The sequence below is a fragment of the Xiphophorus hellerii genome, chromosome 18 (genome assembly GCF_003331165.1).
Source record: "Xiphophorus hellerii strain 12219 chromosome 18, Xiphophorus_hellerii-4.1, whole genome shotgun sequence".
Classification (NCBI taxonomy): domain Eukaryota; kingdom Metazoa; phylum Chordata; class Actinopteri; order Cyprinodontiformes; family Poeciliidae; genus Xiphophorus; species Xiphophorus hellerii.
Genome location: NC_045689.1, coordinates 7,799,112 through 7,819,653, shown reverse-complemented (window position 1 = coordinate 7,819,653; position 20,542 = coordinate 7,799,112). Strand labels below are relative to the sequence as shown.

Below are 20,542 nucleotides of genomic sequence, written 5' to 3'. Positions count from 1 at the left end.
CTTGAAATGAAGATTGAAAGTTGACACAGAATTTACACAGGTATAAATCACTACACATTGAATGTTTTGCCTTTTAGAGAATCTGTCAGAGTTTCTTCTAAAGTACGCCAACAATTCTGAATTATATTTACTTTTTGCAATCTGGTGGTCAGTACTTGTTTTTCAAACCCAACATAGGACAACTGGACGATCGGTTTTCAAAAGCCGTAATATTCTCATAGTTATAGCTCTTTGAGAAAAAAAAGTCAATTTTTATAGCAGTACATTCCTCTTAACTATGTAGAAAGTAGACATGGTATGACCAGCAGCAGTAGCTGGATTCCCATCAGGTTTTGCTGAGGCAGCATTTGAACTAGGATGCCCAGAGGGACATTTCTGTCCATCTCATTCTTTAATAATGGTAATAAAGTCTTATCTCTGACTCGACTTTAATTATGTTGTTTGATGCAAGTCTGTTTCTGATGAATTGTCATTTTCTTACAATGTTAAACGTTAAAAGAAAATAAACCTTAACTCTAAAGCTGTTAAAAATGTGCGTGCCTCTTTAAATGGCACATAGATATGGCAATTAAAAGCAAAAATTGCAATCTTTATGATCCTTGTGGTTACTTAAGCAACAGCAACGTCTCTTTGGTGCAAAACATCATTAAAAAAAAGGCTCAATTAATTGTATTTTGTAACAAAACCTATCCTTTCTACCTTCTGTAGTGTCACATAACCCTACCTTTACGTGAGTGTTTAAATTCTTGAGTTTAGCTGCTGCAGTTTTTCTTTATTTCTTTTTACAAAAATCCTATCTGCACCTTTGTTAATGAATTAATGAGTCTGTTGACAAGTGTGGCGGCGGCGGGACGGGGTGGCTCTCAGTGGGGCGTGCATTCAGCAACAGAAGACGGGAGCGCAACATGAGACTTTACATTTCAGTTTACGAATAATGACCACTCTATTCATCAAATGCACCCCCATGGCTAAAAGATGTGAGAAGTGTACATTATACACCTTGTGCTAAAATGGTAATAATAAAATGTCTAGCCTGGAAATAACCTGAATTAAAACAACTGTTTTATTCATTAAACCTGATTTAAAAAAAAAAATCTTGAAATGATTTAACCTCAAAGTAATTTACAGAGCATTTCATGTAATAGAGCAAGAAAAGATGGAATAAAATAAATACTTTTTAAGATTTTGTATTTTTTTTAAACAAAAATAAACCAAAAACCACAAAGGGTGATTTTATTTGGAGGTTTCAAAATAAAGAAGTCTGATTACAAAGCGAGAACTATTTTGCATCAAGGTATCAACATTATTTTGAGAACATATTTACAGAAAATTTGAGAAATTTTGAAAAAATATCTTTTGAGAAATACCTCAAAAGGTATTTTTTGCAAAAAGTGATTCTACATATTATTCACTCAAGGGAAGCTGAATACATTATCTCACATTTTAGGTTTCTGTTTGTAAAAATAATGTATTAAGTTACTTACTATTTTGTGTTGGATTATCAAATGAAATTTGGAACAAACATATGCAAATAAAACATATTTCAAAGAATACTTTTGCGAGGCTCTGTAAACGAGAATTAAAATAAGAGTTGGCAGAAGAAAACAACTGAATGAGGATAAATTATTTCTGTACGGCGTGGAATAAATGCCATAAATTACTTTGCTTCTTTGCAACTACTTCTAGTTGGTGCATATGTTCATATGTTTTTCTAAGGTTTAATCATTCAGATTTCCAGGTTTAATGCTTTTCAGGTTTAATTCTTCCTCCCTCACAAGAAAACATTTTGGCACCAGAGGTTTCTTTTCCTTTTCTTTATGCAGGCAAAATATGCAAGAACTGGAAAAATGGACAGATGAAGCCTATTAGGAAGGAATGAAATTGCTTTTTAAAATCCATGCTGATAAACTGGTGGGGAAATTGGTAAAAGCTTTAACCCTTAAAACAGTTGACATGGTTTCTCTTTTCCTTTCTTCTATTTAATATTTTATTCATTCCCTCGTGAGTGGTTTTAATTTTTTTGTATACCACGGTACCAACATCTCACCGAGAAGTATTTAAAAAAAAGAACATTTCAAACTCCCACACTTATTTTGTAGCCTTCTGTGATGACTGAACATTGGTTTGAAGTTTGGCTTTGCTGTGTACCACACAATCAGCATGTCACAGGGCTAGTTGCTTTCTAAAGATATCCGGTAGATAAAAGCTGCAGAACTGGGACTCTGAGCCCTCTGCTAAATGTCCCCCAGCATCAGTGACAGGCATCGACAGGAGAGGATGCCTTCAGTGCCCACCAAGTCACATGTCAGAGCTCTTCCCAATTGGCGGATAAAGGTTGGGGTCATTTTGTGTCTTTTTGTTTAGTTTGCAGTGCCAAGTAGCACAGCTAGGAATTGTTTCAATTCAGACAAACTGGAGGGTCTTCAAGTATGAATGCCTGCTTAAAGATTTGCCATTCAAATCAGATCTTTGACTAGGCCTTTCCTAAAAGCCCATGTCAATAGCTTATTTGACGAGACGATCATGATTCAGAGGTGATCGTCTTGGTGTGTTTTGGATCACTGTCCTTGCGTGTGTTAAGCGTGAGGTTACTGAATGGTGTTGTTTTTAACAAAATTATGTTAATTTTACAACAGAACCAATTATGGCATCTTATACTTAAATAAGATGTATACATTTAAAACTAAGTGATTTAAACTTAGTAATTTAAATCATGATTAAATTACTAACACTGACCCTAATTGTTAGGTGGTTTAAATAATGTTCTATCTCTTTTTGTGAGCTCCTGGATGAGGAGTTGATACACGGATATGAAAGTTAGCTTTTTCCTTTAACAAAGGAAATCATCTTTTGAAAAATGCTATTTGTATTTACTAACAGAGACAAAAAGAGGGAAAAAAAACATTAAAATTGTATTTGGGGCAAATACTTATTGATAGCAAAGTATGTGTAAAATCCCTACAAATCAAATTGTTTGAAATATTTATAAAATGTGAACCCAGTATAAAACCTACCTACAATTCCAGTATTCTAAATAATTTAAACCAAGTTGAAGATAATATTTAATATCATCTCCCTCTGTTTTGTTAGTAACTTAGAAACATGAATTTTTAAACCATGAAAGCTGGCTTTCCAAGTCTAGGTTTGGTTAATAGATCCATTAGACTGCATGGCATGAGTTAAGTGTAGCTGCATGCATGCACGGAGCACAGAATGATGTGTTAATTCTGGGTAATTTATTACCCCTGGTGTCGCCGGGCGAGGCACCGCTGACAGATTCTGTCTCCCTGGGATCACCCTCAGCCAGGCTTCCATGGGCATTACCTGCTTAACAGTGACTCTTGCATGTGGTGCTCACATCCGCTGATGCAAGTATGATGTAAAACCCTCAGTGCAGGAAAACAACAGTGAGGAGACACACAGGTGAACATTTTATCCGGCTGGTAGTCTTTGAAGGTAGAGAGCTAAAAGCATACCTGTGGAGAGGAAGAAGAAGATCAAATTTAGGCATCGCCGTTATAGGCATTTGCTTGGCGCTCGTATGGTTTTTATTTATGGAAGTATCCTTTTCTGTCTAAGCCAAACTCTGATTAGATCAGTGTTGCTGATTGTGGCCTAGAGCTAGAGATCAATCCTAATTTACTGGGAGAATTAAATTTATATATAGGAGGATGCAATGCCCTACCCTGATGGAGGAAAGGTCATTTTCTCCCATATATGTGAACAATCAGAGAAACTAAAAGAAGACAAACCAAGCCTTTAGTTAAAAAAATCTATGTCTTAATAAAATGTAAATGTTGAACTTTTCCACATTTGACTATGCCACAATCAGACTTTATTTTATTTTATGCCCTTAATTCATATAGAGCTTGGCAGTTAGCCAACTACCAAGATATGCTCAACCACCTAATCTGACAGGCTGAATTAGGAGAGAAAAAGCCACAATGACCATGGCAACTTTGGAGGAGCAACTGAGATTCACAGTGAATATTTTAAAAGTAATCTATTACATCAGAATGAAACACCGGTGGTGGGCACACTTCTGCAAATCCACTAATAGTGGAGCAAATTTTTAACTTAACACCTTTGATAACTTTGAAAAATTCTTCAAGTAGTTGGACGTTTACATTATTTTGACATGGCGGAAGACTGTTTATTCAGCAGTTCTGTTTACTTCTTCCATCGTTCTCCACCCATAATGCAGAGCAACAAATGACGTTTATTCTGTACCCATAATGCATAGCTGTAGATCAGTAAACAGTTTAACATCTACTGGTGTTCTGAGTGCTTTCTGACCAAAGCGCTATCAAGTATCATCTAGTCAAAATCAGCAACAGAGGTAGCAAGACTCATGGACTGTAAAACTGAAGCCTTAATGAAAGGTCTATTCCAAAGAAACACTTCCTGAAGCACAATCCGGTGTGGTAGATGTGCAATAAATTTGACCCCATTGTTGTGTCATTGATGGCTGGTATCAACATGGTTGAAATTAGCACTTTAGCTAAATACCAGATGTTATAGAATTGTAATATTAACAGAACTAATGTTTATGAGTAGTGTTTTAGGGTTAGCACAGCTAACCTTTTTTAGTTAGCGGAGTCCACTGGAAAACGTCATTCCCAAGAGGAAACATTGTAGGGGCAGTGCTGTTTGGATATACAGCCAGAGTTAAGATAAAATGGTTTAGACTAAAGCAAAGTCATGTGTAATAATGACTTAGTCAATGTCCATAACTAAAACCAAGTGAGACTTTGTCAAACCACACAGCTCGAGCTGTTTTGCTCAGAAGAAATGGGAAAATTTCACTCACTGAAAGTGTAAAGCTGGTAGAAACCATACCCCAAAAGTCTAGTTACAACATACTACTTAACTTTATGTTAAGTAGTATACAGGGTGCTGTGGGTGTGTACATGCATGTTTCAGCACTGTCTATTGTTCAGCCACTGGGATCAGATAGTGCAGACTCTCTGGTACCTTAGAGGCATAGGGATTGTGCAGGTAAACATAGGACTGCTAATCTATCTGTCAGCCATTTCATATCATAATCAGTCAGAGACATATCAGCATAAACCAACACTACCCCAGGACAATCCTCCCAAGGACCTTTGTCTGAACTGTAAAGATGTGTGATATCTTTATTTCATTGTCTGAGAAAGAGGATTTTTTTTTGTATTGCAATGTTATGAAGCTGACGAAAACAAGTCCATTGTGTTTACAGTGGTCCACTGCAGCAGCCACGCCTTCTCCAAACAGTGGATCTTTATAGTCGGAGCTGTCATCTGGTGGCTGATGAAGCTAGAGAGTGATTAGACACACCCAGGGGCTGTTGAGAAGGGAAATGTGGGAGGTGTGTGGCTGTCAAAGCAGGGAAGGCAGCGATGACTCAGTTGAGCACTTAAAGTAAGACCATTTTCATGCAGCGACGCTTCTTCTGGCTTTGCTGCGTGTGCTGATTTTTTTTTACTGTTGATATTGAACATCCGCTGGTTTTATTGTCTCACCGCGGCCTCGTCTGCTGTTTGTTGTGCATCAGGTTATGGCATGGATCTCATGTCCATATATATATGTGTGTGTGTGTGTCCATTGAAGCCAGGGATTGCTGCTGGTTCATTTTGCAAAGTGCAGCAAACATCCATATTATTGCTGTTGTGAGGAAACTTAATTACTCCAGTTTATGTGATTGATTGACGCTTTCACTATGTGCTGCTCTTCCTACTGAACAGTTGGAAGCACTTTGATCAGGAAGGGGCAAGTCAATTGTGCTATGTAGAAAAGTGTTAGTCTGAGCTTTATATACAGACTAACACATAGACTAACACAGGAACTTTAATCCTTTTTTAATTTGCTGCTCTTAATGGTTTATTTGTATGGAGGAACAAAAGGAACAAAATTAAATATGTAGATGCATCATTAAATCATTAATTAAATGTACTATGGCATAAATTAATGTTCAATTATTTTTTTAAATACACAGCTAATTTATTAAATATGTAATTAAATCATTAAAATGCAAACTCATAATAGCTGATGCAGATGATTGATTAAATGTGCATGTAATTATTTTATGGTTCCTTTTCCTGTGGCGTTCCCCATGAAATAATGTTATCTGTTAAACTCGCCCACAATTTTGAGGGGCGGGACTATGGGCAGGAGCTTACACTGATGTGTTGAAGTCCACTAGTTTAACCTGATTCTTTGAAAATGATGGTGGTTCTTGTAATGGAGAATTTTCATAATAGTTTCCAGAAGCCACTTGGAGAGATTTCACAGTTATAAGACAACATAGAAGCAGGAAATTGTCATCCAGGTTACATGGTCGATCAAGTCAAAAAATGGCGGAGTTCAACAGGTCAGTGTTAGCCCCGCCCCTCAACTTTGATGCTCAAGTTTTACAAATTCTTTCATTGTGATACTCCAGGAACAATGAAATAACACGTTTTTTAGTCATATTCGTTGGCTATTGTAGGTTTGCATTTCAATAATTTAATTACATATTTAATCTACTAAATAAATGATTTAAACAGTTAAGCATATATCTATTTCATGGTACATTATATGAATGATTTAATTATGTTTTTTTTCCTCTTTTGGCTCCCCATATATTAGAACCATTTATTTTAAGGGTACTTAATATTCAGACAATTTAAATGAGATTTATAAACAAGAACTGGTCGCACACTAAGGCTTCACAATACACCGCAAATCCATCATTATTGCATTATTACCGCATATCACCAAGAGCTGCCTGGACTGCAATTAGCTAGGTTAGCTAATTATTTAGTACAATGCTTACACGCTCCTTTTGCCTGAAATATATTCAATGGAGCTTGTTTAATGCAGCATAAAAAGCTTTAAAAGGTGAAGTGGTTGTCAATAAGACCTTGTTAATATGGAAATATGGGATTTTCTTTTTTTTTTTACAGTAGCTAGATAGGACTACTCATTATGTGGAGTCTATGTTTGCTATGAATCTAAAGCAGTGAGACATTCACACTTTTTATTGATTTATTTAGTGCAAGTCATATAATTCTAGCAACATTTACTGATATCCTTGAAAATCACAAGTTCCTAAAAATGTTAGGAACACCACAGGCCTATGGTGGGCCGTAGGGTTTGTAAGCCCTACCTTCCAAACTTGACGTTAGCTTGAAGTTTGACCTGTTGGTTCTAATTTCAGTTTGGATGTATATTTGGGAACATTGATGTGGTGGCACATCCAGTTGTATCCAAGTTACAACTATTTGACACACACCTTTAGGTGAAGAAAACTTTGTCTGATTGATCAGAAACAGTCCAGGAACCACAAATGTTTAAGCCTGTTGTAAACTGAAAGCCACTGGCCTTAAATTGACCAACTATTAGCTGCTGGAAAGCACTGACCTCAGCTGTACTGAAAAAGAATGAACTACAGTAAGCTTAAACATTTGTGACCATGGCAGAAAAACTTGAATGTTGCCAAAGTGCAAAAGAATGTTGCCAAAGTGCAATCTGCATGTATCAGCAGCAGTTTATACATTCCTGTGTCTGTATGTATGATTTTGACTGTTTGTGAATTAGTTTACTTTTGCCAATAATAGGGGTTTCCACACCTGATAGTACAGTAGATTCGGTTCTATTGGGGAGAAAATTTCAACATTTGTTACATTTTTAACTGGTGTGGTTCACTTTCCCACTGCACTGTGACTAACAAACCGTCTCATGGTTCAATTCACACCTCCCTAAACAAACTGGATTTTCCAGACAAAAGAACCAGTTTGATTAAACCAGACTAAACAGGCCTGGTGTCAAAGCATCCTATATCCTAATTATTTAGTATTCTACAAAACAAAAGAGTTTTGATAAAATAAGTAATTATGCCATGTAAAACAATGGTAATTTGTGTCCTTTTTTTGTCTTAAATTAGCTATATAAAAAAAAGGTGCAACCTTTCCAAATCTTATAAATGGCTAAAGCCAGAGGCAGAGTTGTAACCCCCAGTGGCTCCTGAGGGCAACACTGTGGACCATTTCAACAGAAGGGGATGGCATTTGACAATCCCACAGGGCCGCAGCTTCTGATAAGCAGACTTTCTCAGAAAAATACTTTATTATTTCTGGCTGGGCTGTAAGAGTCGGCCTCACACAGCAGGACCGGGAGTGAGCTGCCAGCAGCTCTGCAGACTGGTAACATGAATCGCCGTCTCTTGGTTTGTTTGTTAGTTGGTGCTCCTGGGAATTTCTTTTCAGACATTGTGGTCAGTAAGCATTTTTTTTTTGGTCTGTTTTGCAGTATTTCTTTCAGTAAAATTCTCACTGACTTATACGGTTATATCACAGCCGATCAAGCTGATATTTACACCCACCAACAATGCATTCTGCTTTAAAGCTTCAGCAGCATGGATCCGGTTGTGCGAGTCTCAGATGCTTGCAGTCCACTTCTTCAGTCGAGTTCTACTTGAGTTATCCTGACACAATCTCCTGCATCCCGTTGAGAGGGGAGTGTAATTGGAATCCAGCAGTTCAAGAGTAGTGTCTTTGCAGGGAGTTCTTCCACTGAGGACTGCTGCTTAAAAGGAGCATGGTGAAATTTACCTCCTAAACTGGAAAAAGCATGCACCTGCTGACTAATTTGGAAATGCATGACTCTTGTTACACGATTTTAAACCAATAACAATTGCTTGCAATTGCTGGTGTGCTACATGTTGTGTACTGCGAATACAAACATGAACAGCAAAGAGATCCCTCTGATGCCTCGAAATGAGGTAGTGAAGTGATTTGAAGGATTATTTGCACATTGGATGAGGATGTGCAATCCAAATAAAAATGGTCACTGGAGAGACATATGGGATAGATTGGGATGCTACAAGTCTATCTGATTACATTTATTTGACTGTTTTTGGCTTGCTTATTTTCTTCTACATAAGCGTTTTAAAGGATTTTACTTGAACAGCATTGATGGGATCTTCTGTTGTATTAAAAAAAGATAGGCACCATTTTCAGGATTCTCTTAATTTTAAGGTGGCTCATTGTTTTGTCTTTTTACCCAGAAGAAATAATGCTTAGTTATACTTTTAAAAAGCATTAGCAATTGATTTACCATCTGCAGGAGAGTTGCATTTAATTTAGGAAGCCTTTTCTTGAGATGCCAGGAAAAGTATTGAATTGATCCAATGTTTCCATGGCTGTTTAAAGCCTGAAGTAAAACAGCGCATGCCCTCCCCCACATGTTACTTCCACTGCCAGACAACTGTCTGAAAAAGGATTTCTTTGCCTACAAGACATATACAGCTGTTTGAAAATATTTCCAATTAAGAAAAACAATACTCATAAGCTACTTCCCCATTGTCAGGCCTCATTCTCGCTGGGTAGTGTCTGGTTCGGTACTAGCCGAGCTGTTTGTGTCTCCGTTCCAGTCTGTGCCTCACTGTTGTGGGCAGGACGTGAGATTGTCTCCGATGTTTTCAGAGACACTCGCTAATGGAGAACCTCACGGTTGTGGCTTAAATGGACTCAAATCAACCCTGCTATGTTGTATTTTGTCTTGTAGAAATTTATTTGTGGCCCAAACCGAAAGTAAACAAGTCAGATTAGCTAATCACTTTGTGGCATTTTATTTTTTCATACATGAAATTTTTTGGTTGTCAAATTCAGAAGTAGTTTTAACTGTAAACCTTCATATTTTATTTTATTTTGATATAATTCAAGTGTGGAAGCCTGTCCTTACTGTTTAAAGAAACTTTGATAAGTGTTACCATAACGACTAATTCCCCCTTCAGGAATAACAAAGCATTTAAATTTAATTAAATCACATTGAACTCAATTAAATTGAATTGAATTACATCTGCATGATACATGGAATCCAAACTGGACTGGAGATGTAACAGTGAAATTGTCTATAGTAGGAGAGGGAAACTATGTTTCAGGAGTTAATAGTTTTACTTTACCGTAATGTTAGAGGTAAAAGATTGTATTTACCAGCTAATGCTGCCTATATATAAAAGTAATTTATTTTGACATTCTTGCAAAAGTCAGCAGCAGGAAATCCGTTTGTCAGTAGCATAATAAAAACAACAGAGCAAATAGACTTTCATGTCATAACAGATGCTGCTGTTATTTTTATAAAGTAGAATATTTCAGGGCTGCGTGCGTAATGTACTGGACCTATTCTTCTCTATTATGTTGGGGTTGATCTCAGGGTTGTTGCAGTAAGAATAGTTTATCTTTTTTTGCACTTCCAAAGAAACAGTCCTGAAGCCATGGAAACTGCACTTAAAATATTTTTGTTTGCCACATCATTTATTTGCAGTGTTTGAGTCTCAGACCTTCCTCAGGCTACGGCTGTGAACCTCAAATATATATATATAACAGCGACTTTGACAGTTGCAAGTTTACAGTAGGTTGATTATTGCTTAGCTGGTATTAGGTTTGGTTTCCCTGCAGGCCAAACTATAAATCAAATTCATGTCTTGCCTTTGCAGGATAATGAGCAGTAGTTGCAGACTAATGAGAGGCAGGTCACCAGCAGAGTACTTGTCGAAAGACCCTCTTTTAAACCTGTGTGAACTTTATTTCTTTTCTTGATTGTTCCTAACCTTACGACTACCTATTACTTATTTCCATTAAGTCAGGTTGGGCTGTGTAACCCTGGATCAATCCTTATGAGCTGCATTTTGCCAAGGTCAGCAGTGTTCATCACTGCAGAAAGTGAATAAACAGTCTGCTTCTCCCTGTTTCCTACCAGGCTGGTTTGAAAGCATTATTCCCTTTCCGTGCTCCTGCTGTCAGGACTAAACCTTGAATTGCTTAGAGTGATTAGTAGCAGGGAGCGTGCTGCAGCAATGGTCCCAGGCTACTTTTGTTTATGTTGAGGCTTTTACGCATTCTGTTTAATGCGCTTGAGGGGCTCGCTTTTGATCCCGGAAGGAGGCTGCTGAGATACCCCTTCACCGTCGTTCTCCATCTCTCCCCCCTGCTTGCATAAGCACTACCAAATTCAGTTCTGTCTGACAAGCCGTTTAACCACCCCCACCACCTCTGCCCAAGTCTTTCTTCCCCTCTATTGAAAACACACCTTTCTGTTGACTGAGGAAGCTTTTCTATAGAGCTGAGGCATGTGAAAATCTTTCAGAAAAGGAGTAAGTGCTGCCTGTTTGGAGCATTCTTTGCTTTCAATAGATGTTGTAGACAATGTTCTTGATATCTGCCCAAATTTCTTCAAGCATGTCTAGAAGTAGGAATGGGGTGATATGAGATTCTCACGGTGGGTAAAAATACAACAGTTTCACGGTAATTACTGGGGAACAAAAATATTTTGCTGTTGCTAAAATTTTATATTTTGTAATATCATGTGTGATTAAAACTTATTTCTAAAACTTAATATTTGAACACCTTATAAGTCTATCTGTTCTTTTCAATTAATCTTTTTCTACTGAACAATATTGTGACATTGTTTTGCTGTTGTGTTCTTGATAGATTTTTAGAAGGAGAAAGTGTACCAATCAGGCTTTTTCATATAGATTTCTTTTAGTCTTTCAATTTTTTTTTTATTTTAAGGATTTTACCACAAAAAACAGAAAGAAAATGTGCTCCAAGACGTATTTCAAAACCAAGCTGAAAAAGAAAAAACTAAAGTTATAAACAGCAAATCTTTATTAGATTTTTGTTAAACTAAAAGAAGTGCAGAAAGGTGTACACTGGTGAGCGTGGATTGCAGGGATTGCAGACTAAAAGTGACGTGAGTTTTGATGCACTTAATAAAGATCTCCCCCATATTTTGCCTGTACGTCACTAAATTCTGAAAAAAATTGTTCAATTTCATTTTATTGGTTGAGCTCTACTATCTTCAAGCTGCTATGACTCAGGTTGTCTCCTCTGATAGTGAGCCTTCAGCTGGCTGCTTAATGGACATGCTGCTGTAGCGTAAGCTTCCCAACTACAGGTTTTAAAAGTTACTCTTTCACAGTGGTGGGCACACTTGCGAACATGTGCTGATAGCAGAGCTAATTTTTTGTTTAGTTTTTGTTTAGCATTTTTGCTAGCTGTGAAACCACTTAGCGCACTAGCTTTCTTTCAAATTATTCTTCTGAAAAAATTCTAAAGCACTAATTTACTTGGTTGTTCGGTAAACTTACATTTGAATAAAGTTCAACATCTGCGTTGAAGTTTTGCTAATCCACAGTTAAGAATTCTTAAATGAAATGTGTCATTGACACATAGTGTCAACATGGCTGAATTTAGCATTTTAGCACATTTGCAATAGCTTCTGCTAAATAACATGTTGGTGTAGTACTTCAACGTTAGCAGAACTAATGTGCATGATTAGTGCTTTAGGTTTAGTGCGGACTAACATTTTAGTTAGTGTTGCCCACCACTATTGGTATTTTTAGGTCTAAGACATTCCTGTCTCTGATTACTGCACAATTTATTGGGTTATAGGCATGTTAAAGCATTATTACTATTTAATTTATTATGTTTTTTATTTATCATATTTCATGTCAACAATCACCAAACGTATAGCAGGTTTTGGTGAGGCTGAGCAGCCTGATCCACTATGGTCATCTTTTGGCAAGAGGTGTCCTATCAGCTGAATATGACCTTTTTCATGTAACAGGCTGTGCAAAACACCGGGTGGGATATGGAGAACCTCTGGCATGCTTCTCTTATTGTCATCTAATTAAAAAGACTTAAAACTTTTATACCTTTTTGTTACTTTGGATTTTATAGACTAAAACTGGAAGCAGCCAGTTTTAGCAGCAGCCAGACAACAGTCAGCCAATTAAGACATTCTGTTCACTGCGTGCTAACTATAGTTGTAAAACAAATTGATCATACTTTGATTGATAGATCTTTTATAGGTTTTCTTGGCATGACAGCCAAATTTGTCTTTCTTGCTAGCACAGGTAAATTTAGGAATATTCAGTGCAGTTAACAGGAACAAAGTGTTAGGAATGGTTTGGTGAACGATTTCAATAATTTTGAAACCATAGCTTTTTAAGATCTTGGTGAACACTTACTAATTTGTTTGCCCAGTCAAAAAATTACAATAGATGTAGTAAATTCTGAAAATCTTTCACATTTTTATAATTTTGCTGGTTAATCTCTTTAATATTTAATGGCATATCAGCTGTTATTTTTGTAAAATCATAACGACTAACAAATAACTAGTCAATTTCATACACAAGCGACTACTAATCACTTAGATTGCTCACACATTGTCCATGTGCATCTCTGTGTCTGTTGTCTGGGTCGCCTGAGTATGTCAGCGTTTAGTCCTGCTTTCTGCTAAGAAGAATCTCCAACATTTCAGGGAAACAAAGGTTGTACAGAGAGCGGAAGCCAGATTTATATTCAGCACCAGCTCTGAATAGCAATTCTCAGCACACTGCTAATTGTTTGATGGATAGTGCGGGGCCATTAGCATTTATATCGGACCACAAAACGCCTCCCGCCTATTTAGATCCCATATTTAACTTCTGACACTATAGCGATGGTCACAACTGCTCGGCTAAAGTCTCAGGAAGTGTTTTTAACAAAGGGTGCCACTGTTTAACCTGCAGGTGGCTGGTGTGAGGGATGTTCTTTTGTGTAACGAAGATTTTTGCAGCAGACTCTTTTGAAGCGTTGATTATTCAGGTTAAGTATGAGGTTATCCTAATTTTTAGCACACTTTTGGAGTTGGTATGACTGGGAAGCTAACACTTCTACATTATTTGTACTAAAATCCTGCTCATTTGGGTACAAACAGGCTCAAAAGAGCCTCTTACCAATGTTAGTGCCAATATATTCTGTATCCCTAATCTTTTTGTTACTGACATATTTTTTAACATAGAAGTAATTAAAAGAAACAACTAAATCCATAGCCATAAATTTGCAGGTACTTCTCAATAAATGAAAAATTCTTTGTTTTTTATTTTTATTTTTTTCTGTAATTTAATTTAACCATAAAACTTACATGAGTATTGGTAAACAGAGTGATGTATTATTTTGTGCTAGTTATAAATGTAAACTGATGAAAACTCAAAGTTTGGATTCTTCATGGTGGAAACAGTCATGGGAAAGTCTGCTGTCCTTACAGTAAGGCACTCTCTCTTAGATTTTATTGTCTGAATGTTTGTATTTGTATTTGAGAGAAATGCCACTTGTCAACTGTTGGCATCCAACAGTAGAGACACACTGATTATATTTTCTTTCTTGCCAAAAAGTGTCCTGTGAGTAAAAACCCCAGAACTGATGGCTTGAGGTAAAAGAAAGCAGAACCCTTTAAATATTGTCCACATTTAGCTGTCCAGTGTGGCTGCTAAAAACTGCAGGTTTTTATCAGAATTGCACTACAAGGGCAGAGTAGTTTATGGGCAGTTTCCTTTCTTTTGAAGCTGTCAGTACTTTAGTTTCTTTGCTGCTGCAGCTGAAGTTCTGTCTTATGTCCAAGGTGTTAAACCAGATATATCTTTTAACACAGCAGGTGAAGTCCAACCCAGCATAAAAAAACAACCATGGATACCAGGTAGACTTTCTAACCTGCTGAAATTTTAACCTTTTCTGAACTATAGATTTTAAACTCTAATCGACCTGCTCTAGACGTTTAGCTTGGAGAAGACGTTAAAAAAAAATTCCCCAAGGATTGAAGGCTCTCAGTTTTTATAATGTTTAAATGTGCAGTCCCTTCCTGTGAATATGCAGCAGCACTGCTGTAACCCATTGATTTCACTCTGGTTCTTCCTGCAACACTTTTTATTTGTTGGGCCACATCCCTCCTCTGCAGAGCTCACAGCTGCTACACATTTCCTTTTTACATCCTCAGACAAACCATAATCTACCCTGGTGCAGATAATGAAATTGAAAAAGGTGGAGTCTGCAATTGCTTTAAGGAGAAAAACAGACCATCCATCATTTCTTTTGTCTTTCAAGAGAGACCTCAGTTGATTTTGGATTATTGTAGAGATACCCGGCTGGTTTCTGGCGCAGCTTAAGCTCGGCAGCTCAAGCTTTAGAAGAACTTCTACTTTGAAATAAAACCACGATTCTTATCTTCATTTTTTAGAGATTTCAATCAGTGGCGCTTTTTTTTTCTTCCACTGGTGTTCACTAACAACTTTTCTAAGTCTTTGTGAATGCTCTCTTACTAACCTTTTTTCATTACTTCAAGGCACTTCTCACAGTCTGCCAACTCTTATCTGGAAACGATAGCATGTCTTTTGAATTTGTCCGTGTATAATTTATTACCTGTCTCGTTATAAGAAATCTTCTTTTTTGTTTTTTTTTGGTTCATTAAAATAATTCAGCATTTTTCAACACAGCAGCATTGTGAGAAGTTGCAAGCAGCTCCTCAAGATGCACGAGTCCTGAACTGGAGAATATTTGCATCTCATATCATCAGTCATTGTGAGCAGTTTGGTGAAACACTTGCTGGGTTTCCCATGGTCTCAAAAGTACATCTCTTTGCATAGGAACTGATTAATAATGAGGTGGAAGGTCTCTGCAGAATTTTAGCCAAAGCCCTTTGGAAACAAAAACAATGCACTTTTACAAAACATTCTCTAAAACTTTGTGAACCTGCTTGTGTTCCACCCTCTTGCATTTGCATCAAAGATCTCAAATTAAATTAAAAAAAAAATAGCAGCTCCGACATTTGAGATCTTAGGAGCAGCTGAAGTGCTCTTGTGGCAGCGCAACCCCCAAACACACACCCTGACCTTCCCACCAGCCCCTCGCTCTTCATGTGGCCTCGAATCATTAATCACCAGGATCTTTTCAGCTGTCAATACATACAAGAAGAGACCCCCAAAGACAACAATGATGTCTCAAATGAAACCCTTTTCTTTTGTTTTTCAGAACGGGGGCAAATACAGTTCACTGAGGATTACTGTTTGCTGCTCTGTCCGGCACAAACCTCATACTGTATTCATAAAGAGCTTATCTAGTGGAGAAATCCTTGTCTGAACAGCACAGCATATTGTCAGTAAAAAGTCTCCGATCCGACTGGATTAGTTTTGATCTCTTGTTGAAAACAGTTGTGTCTTTCTAGAATGAGTTGTAATTCATTTTCACTTAAAGGGGCTGAGTAATGTCGAAGCAGAAGTATAAACTAAACTATTTATGGGAATTTAGTCATGAAACTGCGTTTGAAAAGATGATGAACAGACTTATTGAACTGCAGTAATAATGTTTAACATTATTACTGCAGTTCATACAGCTGGACTCTCTTTTGTAAATAGACACAATTTCTAGAATAGGTTTTATTTTTTGAAGGGAGGGGTGCACCGATTGCCGTTTTCTGGCCAATCGCTGGTCTTTAAAAAGACATACCTGCCAATTAGATTTTTGGCTGACACTGATTTTTTTTCTTTTTCTTTTGAAAAGTCGCTGAATATTGTGGCAAAGTTGCCAAGTGTCCAACAGTGGGGTGACTATTGTTAAGTGAGAGCAGATGTGACCTGGTGGGCGGGTCTGTCAGGCAGCGCTCTAACGGCAGAGCAGAAGGGGACCGTGGCTGATTTTCAGACCTTTGCAAAGATGGATAAGAAAGGTGGAAGAGATCAGTTTCTCATTTAAGCATCAGCTGATCACAGAATTCCCAAAATTAAATGGGGGATATTATGTAAAATAAACTTTTTGGACTTTTTTTTATTATGTTATAATGCATCCATCATCAAAAACATACCTGGACTGTTGCTTTTAGTATTTCATTCATTTTAGAGGAATCCTTTAATCTCTGGCAGCCATTCAGAGGTGCCTAAACACTTGTTCTCACCAAGCGTCTCCAGTCAAACTTCTGCCTGTCCCCCCCCCCAAAAAAATACAAATTTGTATTTTTTTTAATCCAAATTTGAACTGCATTTTATTGATTTTTAACCCTTATTATTAAAATAAAGGGTTGTGATTGATATGTGACAAAAGCTTTGCAGTTGACTATACTTAAGCTTTAAATAAACAGCCTCCAAACTTTTAATACAGTTTACTGGCATATTGACATTTGTTAATCCAACTTAATGTCCTAAAACACTTGGTCACTTTAAATGAGACGCATGCGCGGCCCTCATCACTAAAGTACTGTAAAATTACGCATCGATTCATCCTATGTTTCACTGACACTGCATTTTTTTCTCTTTTTTTTTTTCAATATTCACTTCAGTATTTTGTCCTTGAAGGCAAGTGGGGAAAAAAATGGTGCATGGCTGAATACTAAAATTTCCTCCCTGTCCTATTGATCTTATCCTGGGTGTGCTGTTTGGCAGTTGAGGCTTTACGATGCAGATTTTAATCACCTCTGCTGGTTCACCGTGGCCCCTAGATGTGTCTGGCACTGCAGCTCTCAGGCTCGGGATGATTTGTGGCGTGTAAACAACACAATTCAAGGCAGGACACCTGCCACTTTTTCCACATGCCGGACACCCAGCATTTTCTGTGTGACATATGAACTGCAATATTTGTGGGAGACTTGTGTCATAAAGTTTATAGGTCCATGATTTGTTGTGTCATATTTTATTAGTTGAAAGGCGGGTGCAGTGGACTGAGCCATGCAAAAACCTCCAGCTGGGAACATATATATTTGTTAAACAGTTTGTGTTTCTAAAGTGACTCATCCAAGTGGTACTCTAACCTTTGGTTGTGTTGAAGTAAAAGGGTTTTCCTTTTATTTTCTGTAAACTTGATTTTGGATGTTTGCTTCTGAGACGTGAACAGGTGATATTTTTTAACGACACAAATCCCTTTTTGATGCGTTTGCAGCTGCAGATCTTTTGGGTATTTCTCAAGCTAAGTCAGATTGGTTGAAGTCTGTCTGTTAACATCAGTTTTGAAGTTAAACCACAGCCAGTTGGATTTAGGTCTGGACTTTAACTTTTAGTCATTGCTTTGTAGTCCCAGCTGTTCATTTGACTTTTAGGAAGGTGAAATTTTCTTGCAACCTCTACTTAAAGGTTTGATTTTCTTGGAGGATTAACCTGCGTATAGCTCTAAAATCTTACCAGTCTGTTCTGAAGAAACATCCCCCAGCATGATTCTCTTGACTCCACGTTTAGTGTGATGTACAGAGTAAGCTTTGCGCTACATATTGCCAATCTTGAAATTACGATTTGCTGAAATCTGATTTATTTTTTTGCATGGTCGTTTATACTGAATAATCCAACTGCAACCAGAGTTACATCTGAACGATGTACGACCCCAAATTGACCCATATGCACGGAACAATGTAGATGTCACACAGCGGCGCAATATTTATTGTCACATGATTATAACAAGACAAACAAAGCACAACAAACAGAAGCACAAATAATAGTGATGGCCTTTTGTGGGGTATTACCACATCTGGCTTCTTCTGGCGCAGAATTATGATACATGTCTCACGTCAGCTACGTAAAAGTCGAATAAAATCCGACATGCCTGTTCAGACTACAGACACTTTGAAAACCATCGTATATGTATCTGATTTAGCATCACTTGTGGTAGTGGCACAGATTGGACTATTGGGTGGTGAAAAGATCAGAATTGGGTCGTTCAGATAGCCCAATTCTGAACGGGCTAAAAAAGTCTCATATGGGCAAAAAAGTATAATTTGCATCACATTTACCTACAATGTGAATGTAGCCATAGTGTTTTGCACGAGACCAAAAAGTAGCATTTTGGGTTTTATTGTACCAAAGAACCTCCTTCTGCATATTTGTCTCCCCTTCACTCCTATTGCCAAACTTCATTGAGGCGTTTTATGAATTTCTTCCAACAATGAAATCCAGATTTGTAAAATGTAGAACTAGTAGTTGTTCTCATTTCCTGGTCTATCAGTAGGTGGACAACCATACATAGACGTTTCTGTTTTTTTCAAAATGTAGGGGTGTGAATACACTACCTACTGGATTCTTCCATACATTGAATATACATATATATATAAATTTGTTGTATTTTTCTTCTACAGAATCTCTCAAACTGAACCGGAGTTACAACCCACATTTTCATCTGAAAGTAGAGAGGAGGCAGCCATGGAGGTGAAGGAACGCAGACCCTATCGCTCGCTCACAACCCGGCAGGATACCGAGCGCCGTTACACCAGCTCCTCTGCAGACAGCGAAGATGGTAAACCCAACTCTAAATCCTACAGCTCCAGCGAAACACTCAAAGCCTTCGACCACGACTCGAGGATGGCGTACGGCAGCAGCCGTGTGAAGGAAATAGTTCACCACGAAGTGGATGAATTCAGCCGGCAAGGTTAGAGCAAAATCACAAATCCACTAGTCTGTAACAAGTCATTCAATTATTTTTTACTCGATTTTATTAATAATAAACAGAGGAAAAACAAGCCAATAATTGCAAAAATGTCAATTTTTTTAAAACTCAAAGGAAAGGAGGTACACCTTTAGTTTTAGACAAGTGTAGCCTATAAATGTAATTTTTCTTTTCTTCTTTTTGAAGTTAGTGGGTGAGGCATTAAGGTGTTCTCTGTAGTCTGGAAATTAGTGCATTTCTAAATCATCTACAAAGCTCTTATTAGCTTTGTTTAGCTAAAGGTGTTTCTATGACTTTTGCTCCCTCATGTTAGTTTTAAAGTCGTCTTGGTTGTAACTGTATTTGTGTCAGTGAGATTTAAAAATGATCTTTCTAAATCCATGAATGGGAGATGACTGAATATAGGGGATGCAGTTTGCAAAGTTACACAATAAAAAATTAACAAACATTTTTAGCTTATTTAGTTATTTATTTTTGTCATAGCTCCTAACTAAATATTTATTTTCCAAGCTAAATATTTAGTTCGGACCTAAATATTTAAACAAATTTTAAACTAAATATTTAATTTGGAGCTACATATTTAGCTTGTGAAATAAATATTTAATTATAAAGTCAATATTTTTTTAATCTGACATTAAAAAAAATAAACTAGGGAACATATGACTTTGAAAAATTTTTTTTTTCTTTCTGACTGGCAAAACAAAACCAGTTTTTTAGTGTGTACAATCGCCAACCCATATCCATAAGAGGCACTTAATATAATTAAAAGATCTAATAAGGCGTTTAAATGCTAAATATATACAGTATACTTCACTCCTTCAACACTGAATAAAATTGTTCTTTATTAGCTTTCTTACCTTTCAGTCGAGATAAATTTGCTGATTTTGCTTTGTAGTTCAAATGCTCATTTCCAGAGCGTTGTTTATCATCTTACTGTAGGGGCGGACTTTTCCCTGCGAGACCTCGGCTTTGGAGATGGCCTTCCTTCGCATGTAGCTACGTACAGGAGCGACATGGGGCTGCCTCACCGTGACTACTCAGTCAGCGTGGGCTCTGACGCAGACACAGAGACGGACGGCATCATGTCCCCGGAACACGCGGTCAGGCTGTGGGGCCGCAGCAACACCAAGTCGGGCCGCAGCTCGTGTCTCTCCAGCAGGGCCAACTCCAACCTAACACTCACTGACACTGAACACGAGAACACAGAAAACGGTAGGAACTTGACATTTTCTTTCTATTCAACTTCCTCAAAACACATGCCATTCTTAGACTACAGTGTTATCATATTGGTTTAACTGAATATGAGCTTCAACTGCTCACTTTTTACCTTTCTAATATTTTTCTAT

General features: G+C 37.4%; 1 protein-coding gene across 1 annotated transcript in view; it reads left to right on the top strand.

Annotated features, from left to right (window-relative positions):
• The window catches only part of tenm4 (teneurin transmembrane protein 4), a 222,679-nt gene that overhangs the window by 34,005 nt on the left and 168,132 nt on the right, over positions 1 to 20,542 (top strand). The window contains 2 exon segments of the mRNA XM_032545202.1: positions 18,889 to 19,178; positions 20,136 to 20,408. Of these exon segments, the coding sequence (XP_032401093.1) occupies positions 18,953 to 19,178; positions 20,136 to 20,408 (499 nt within the window). The 5' untranslated portion in view covers positions 18,889 to 18,952.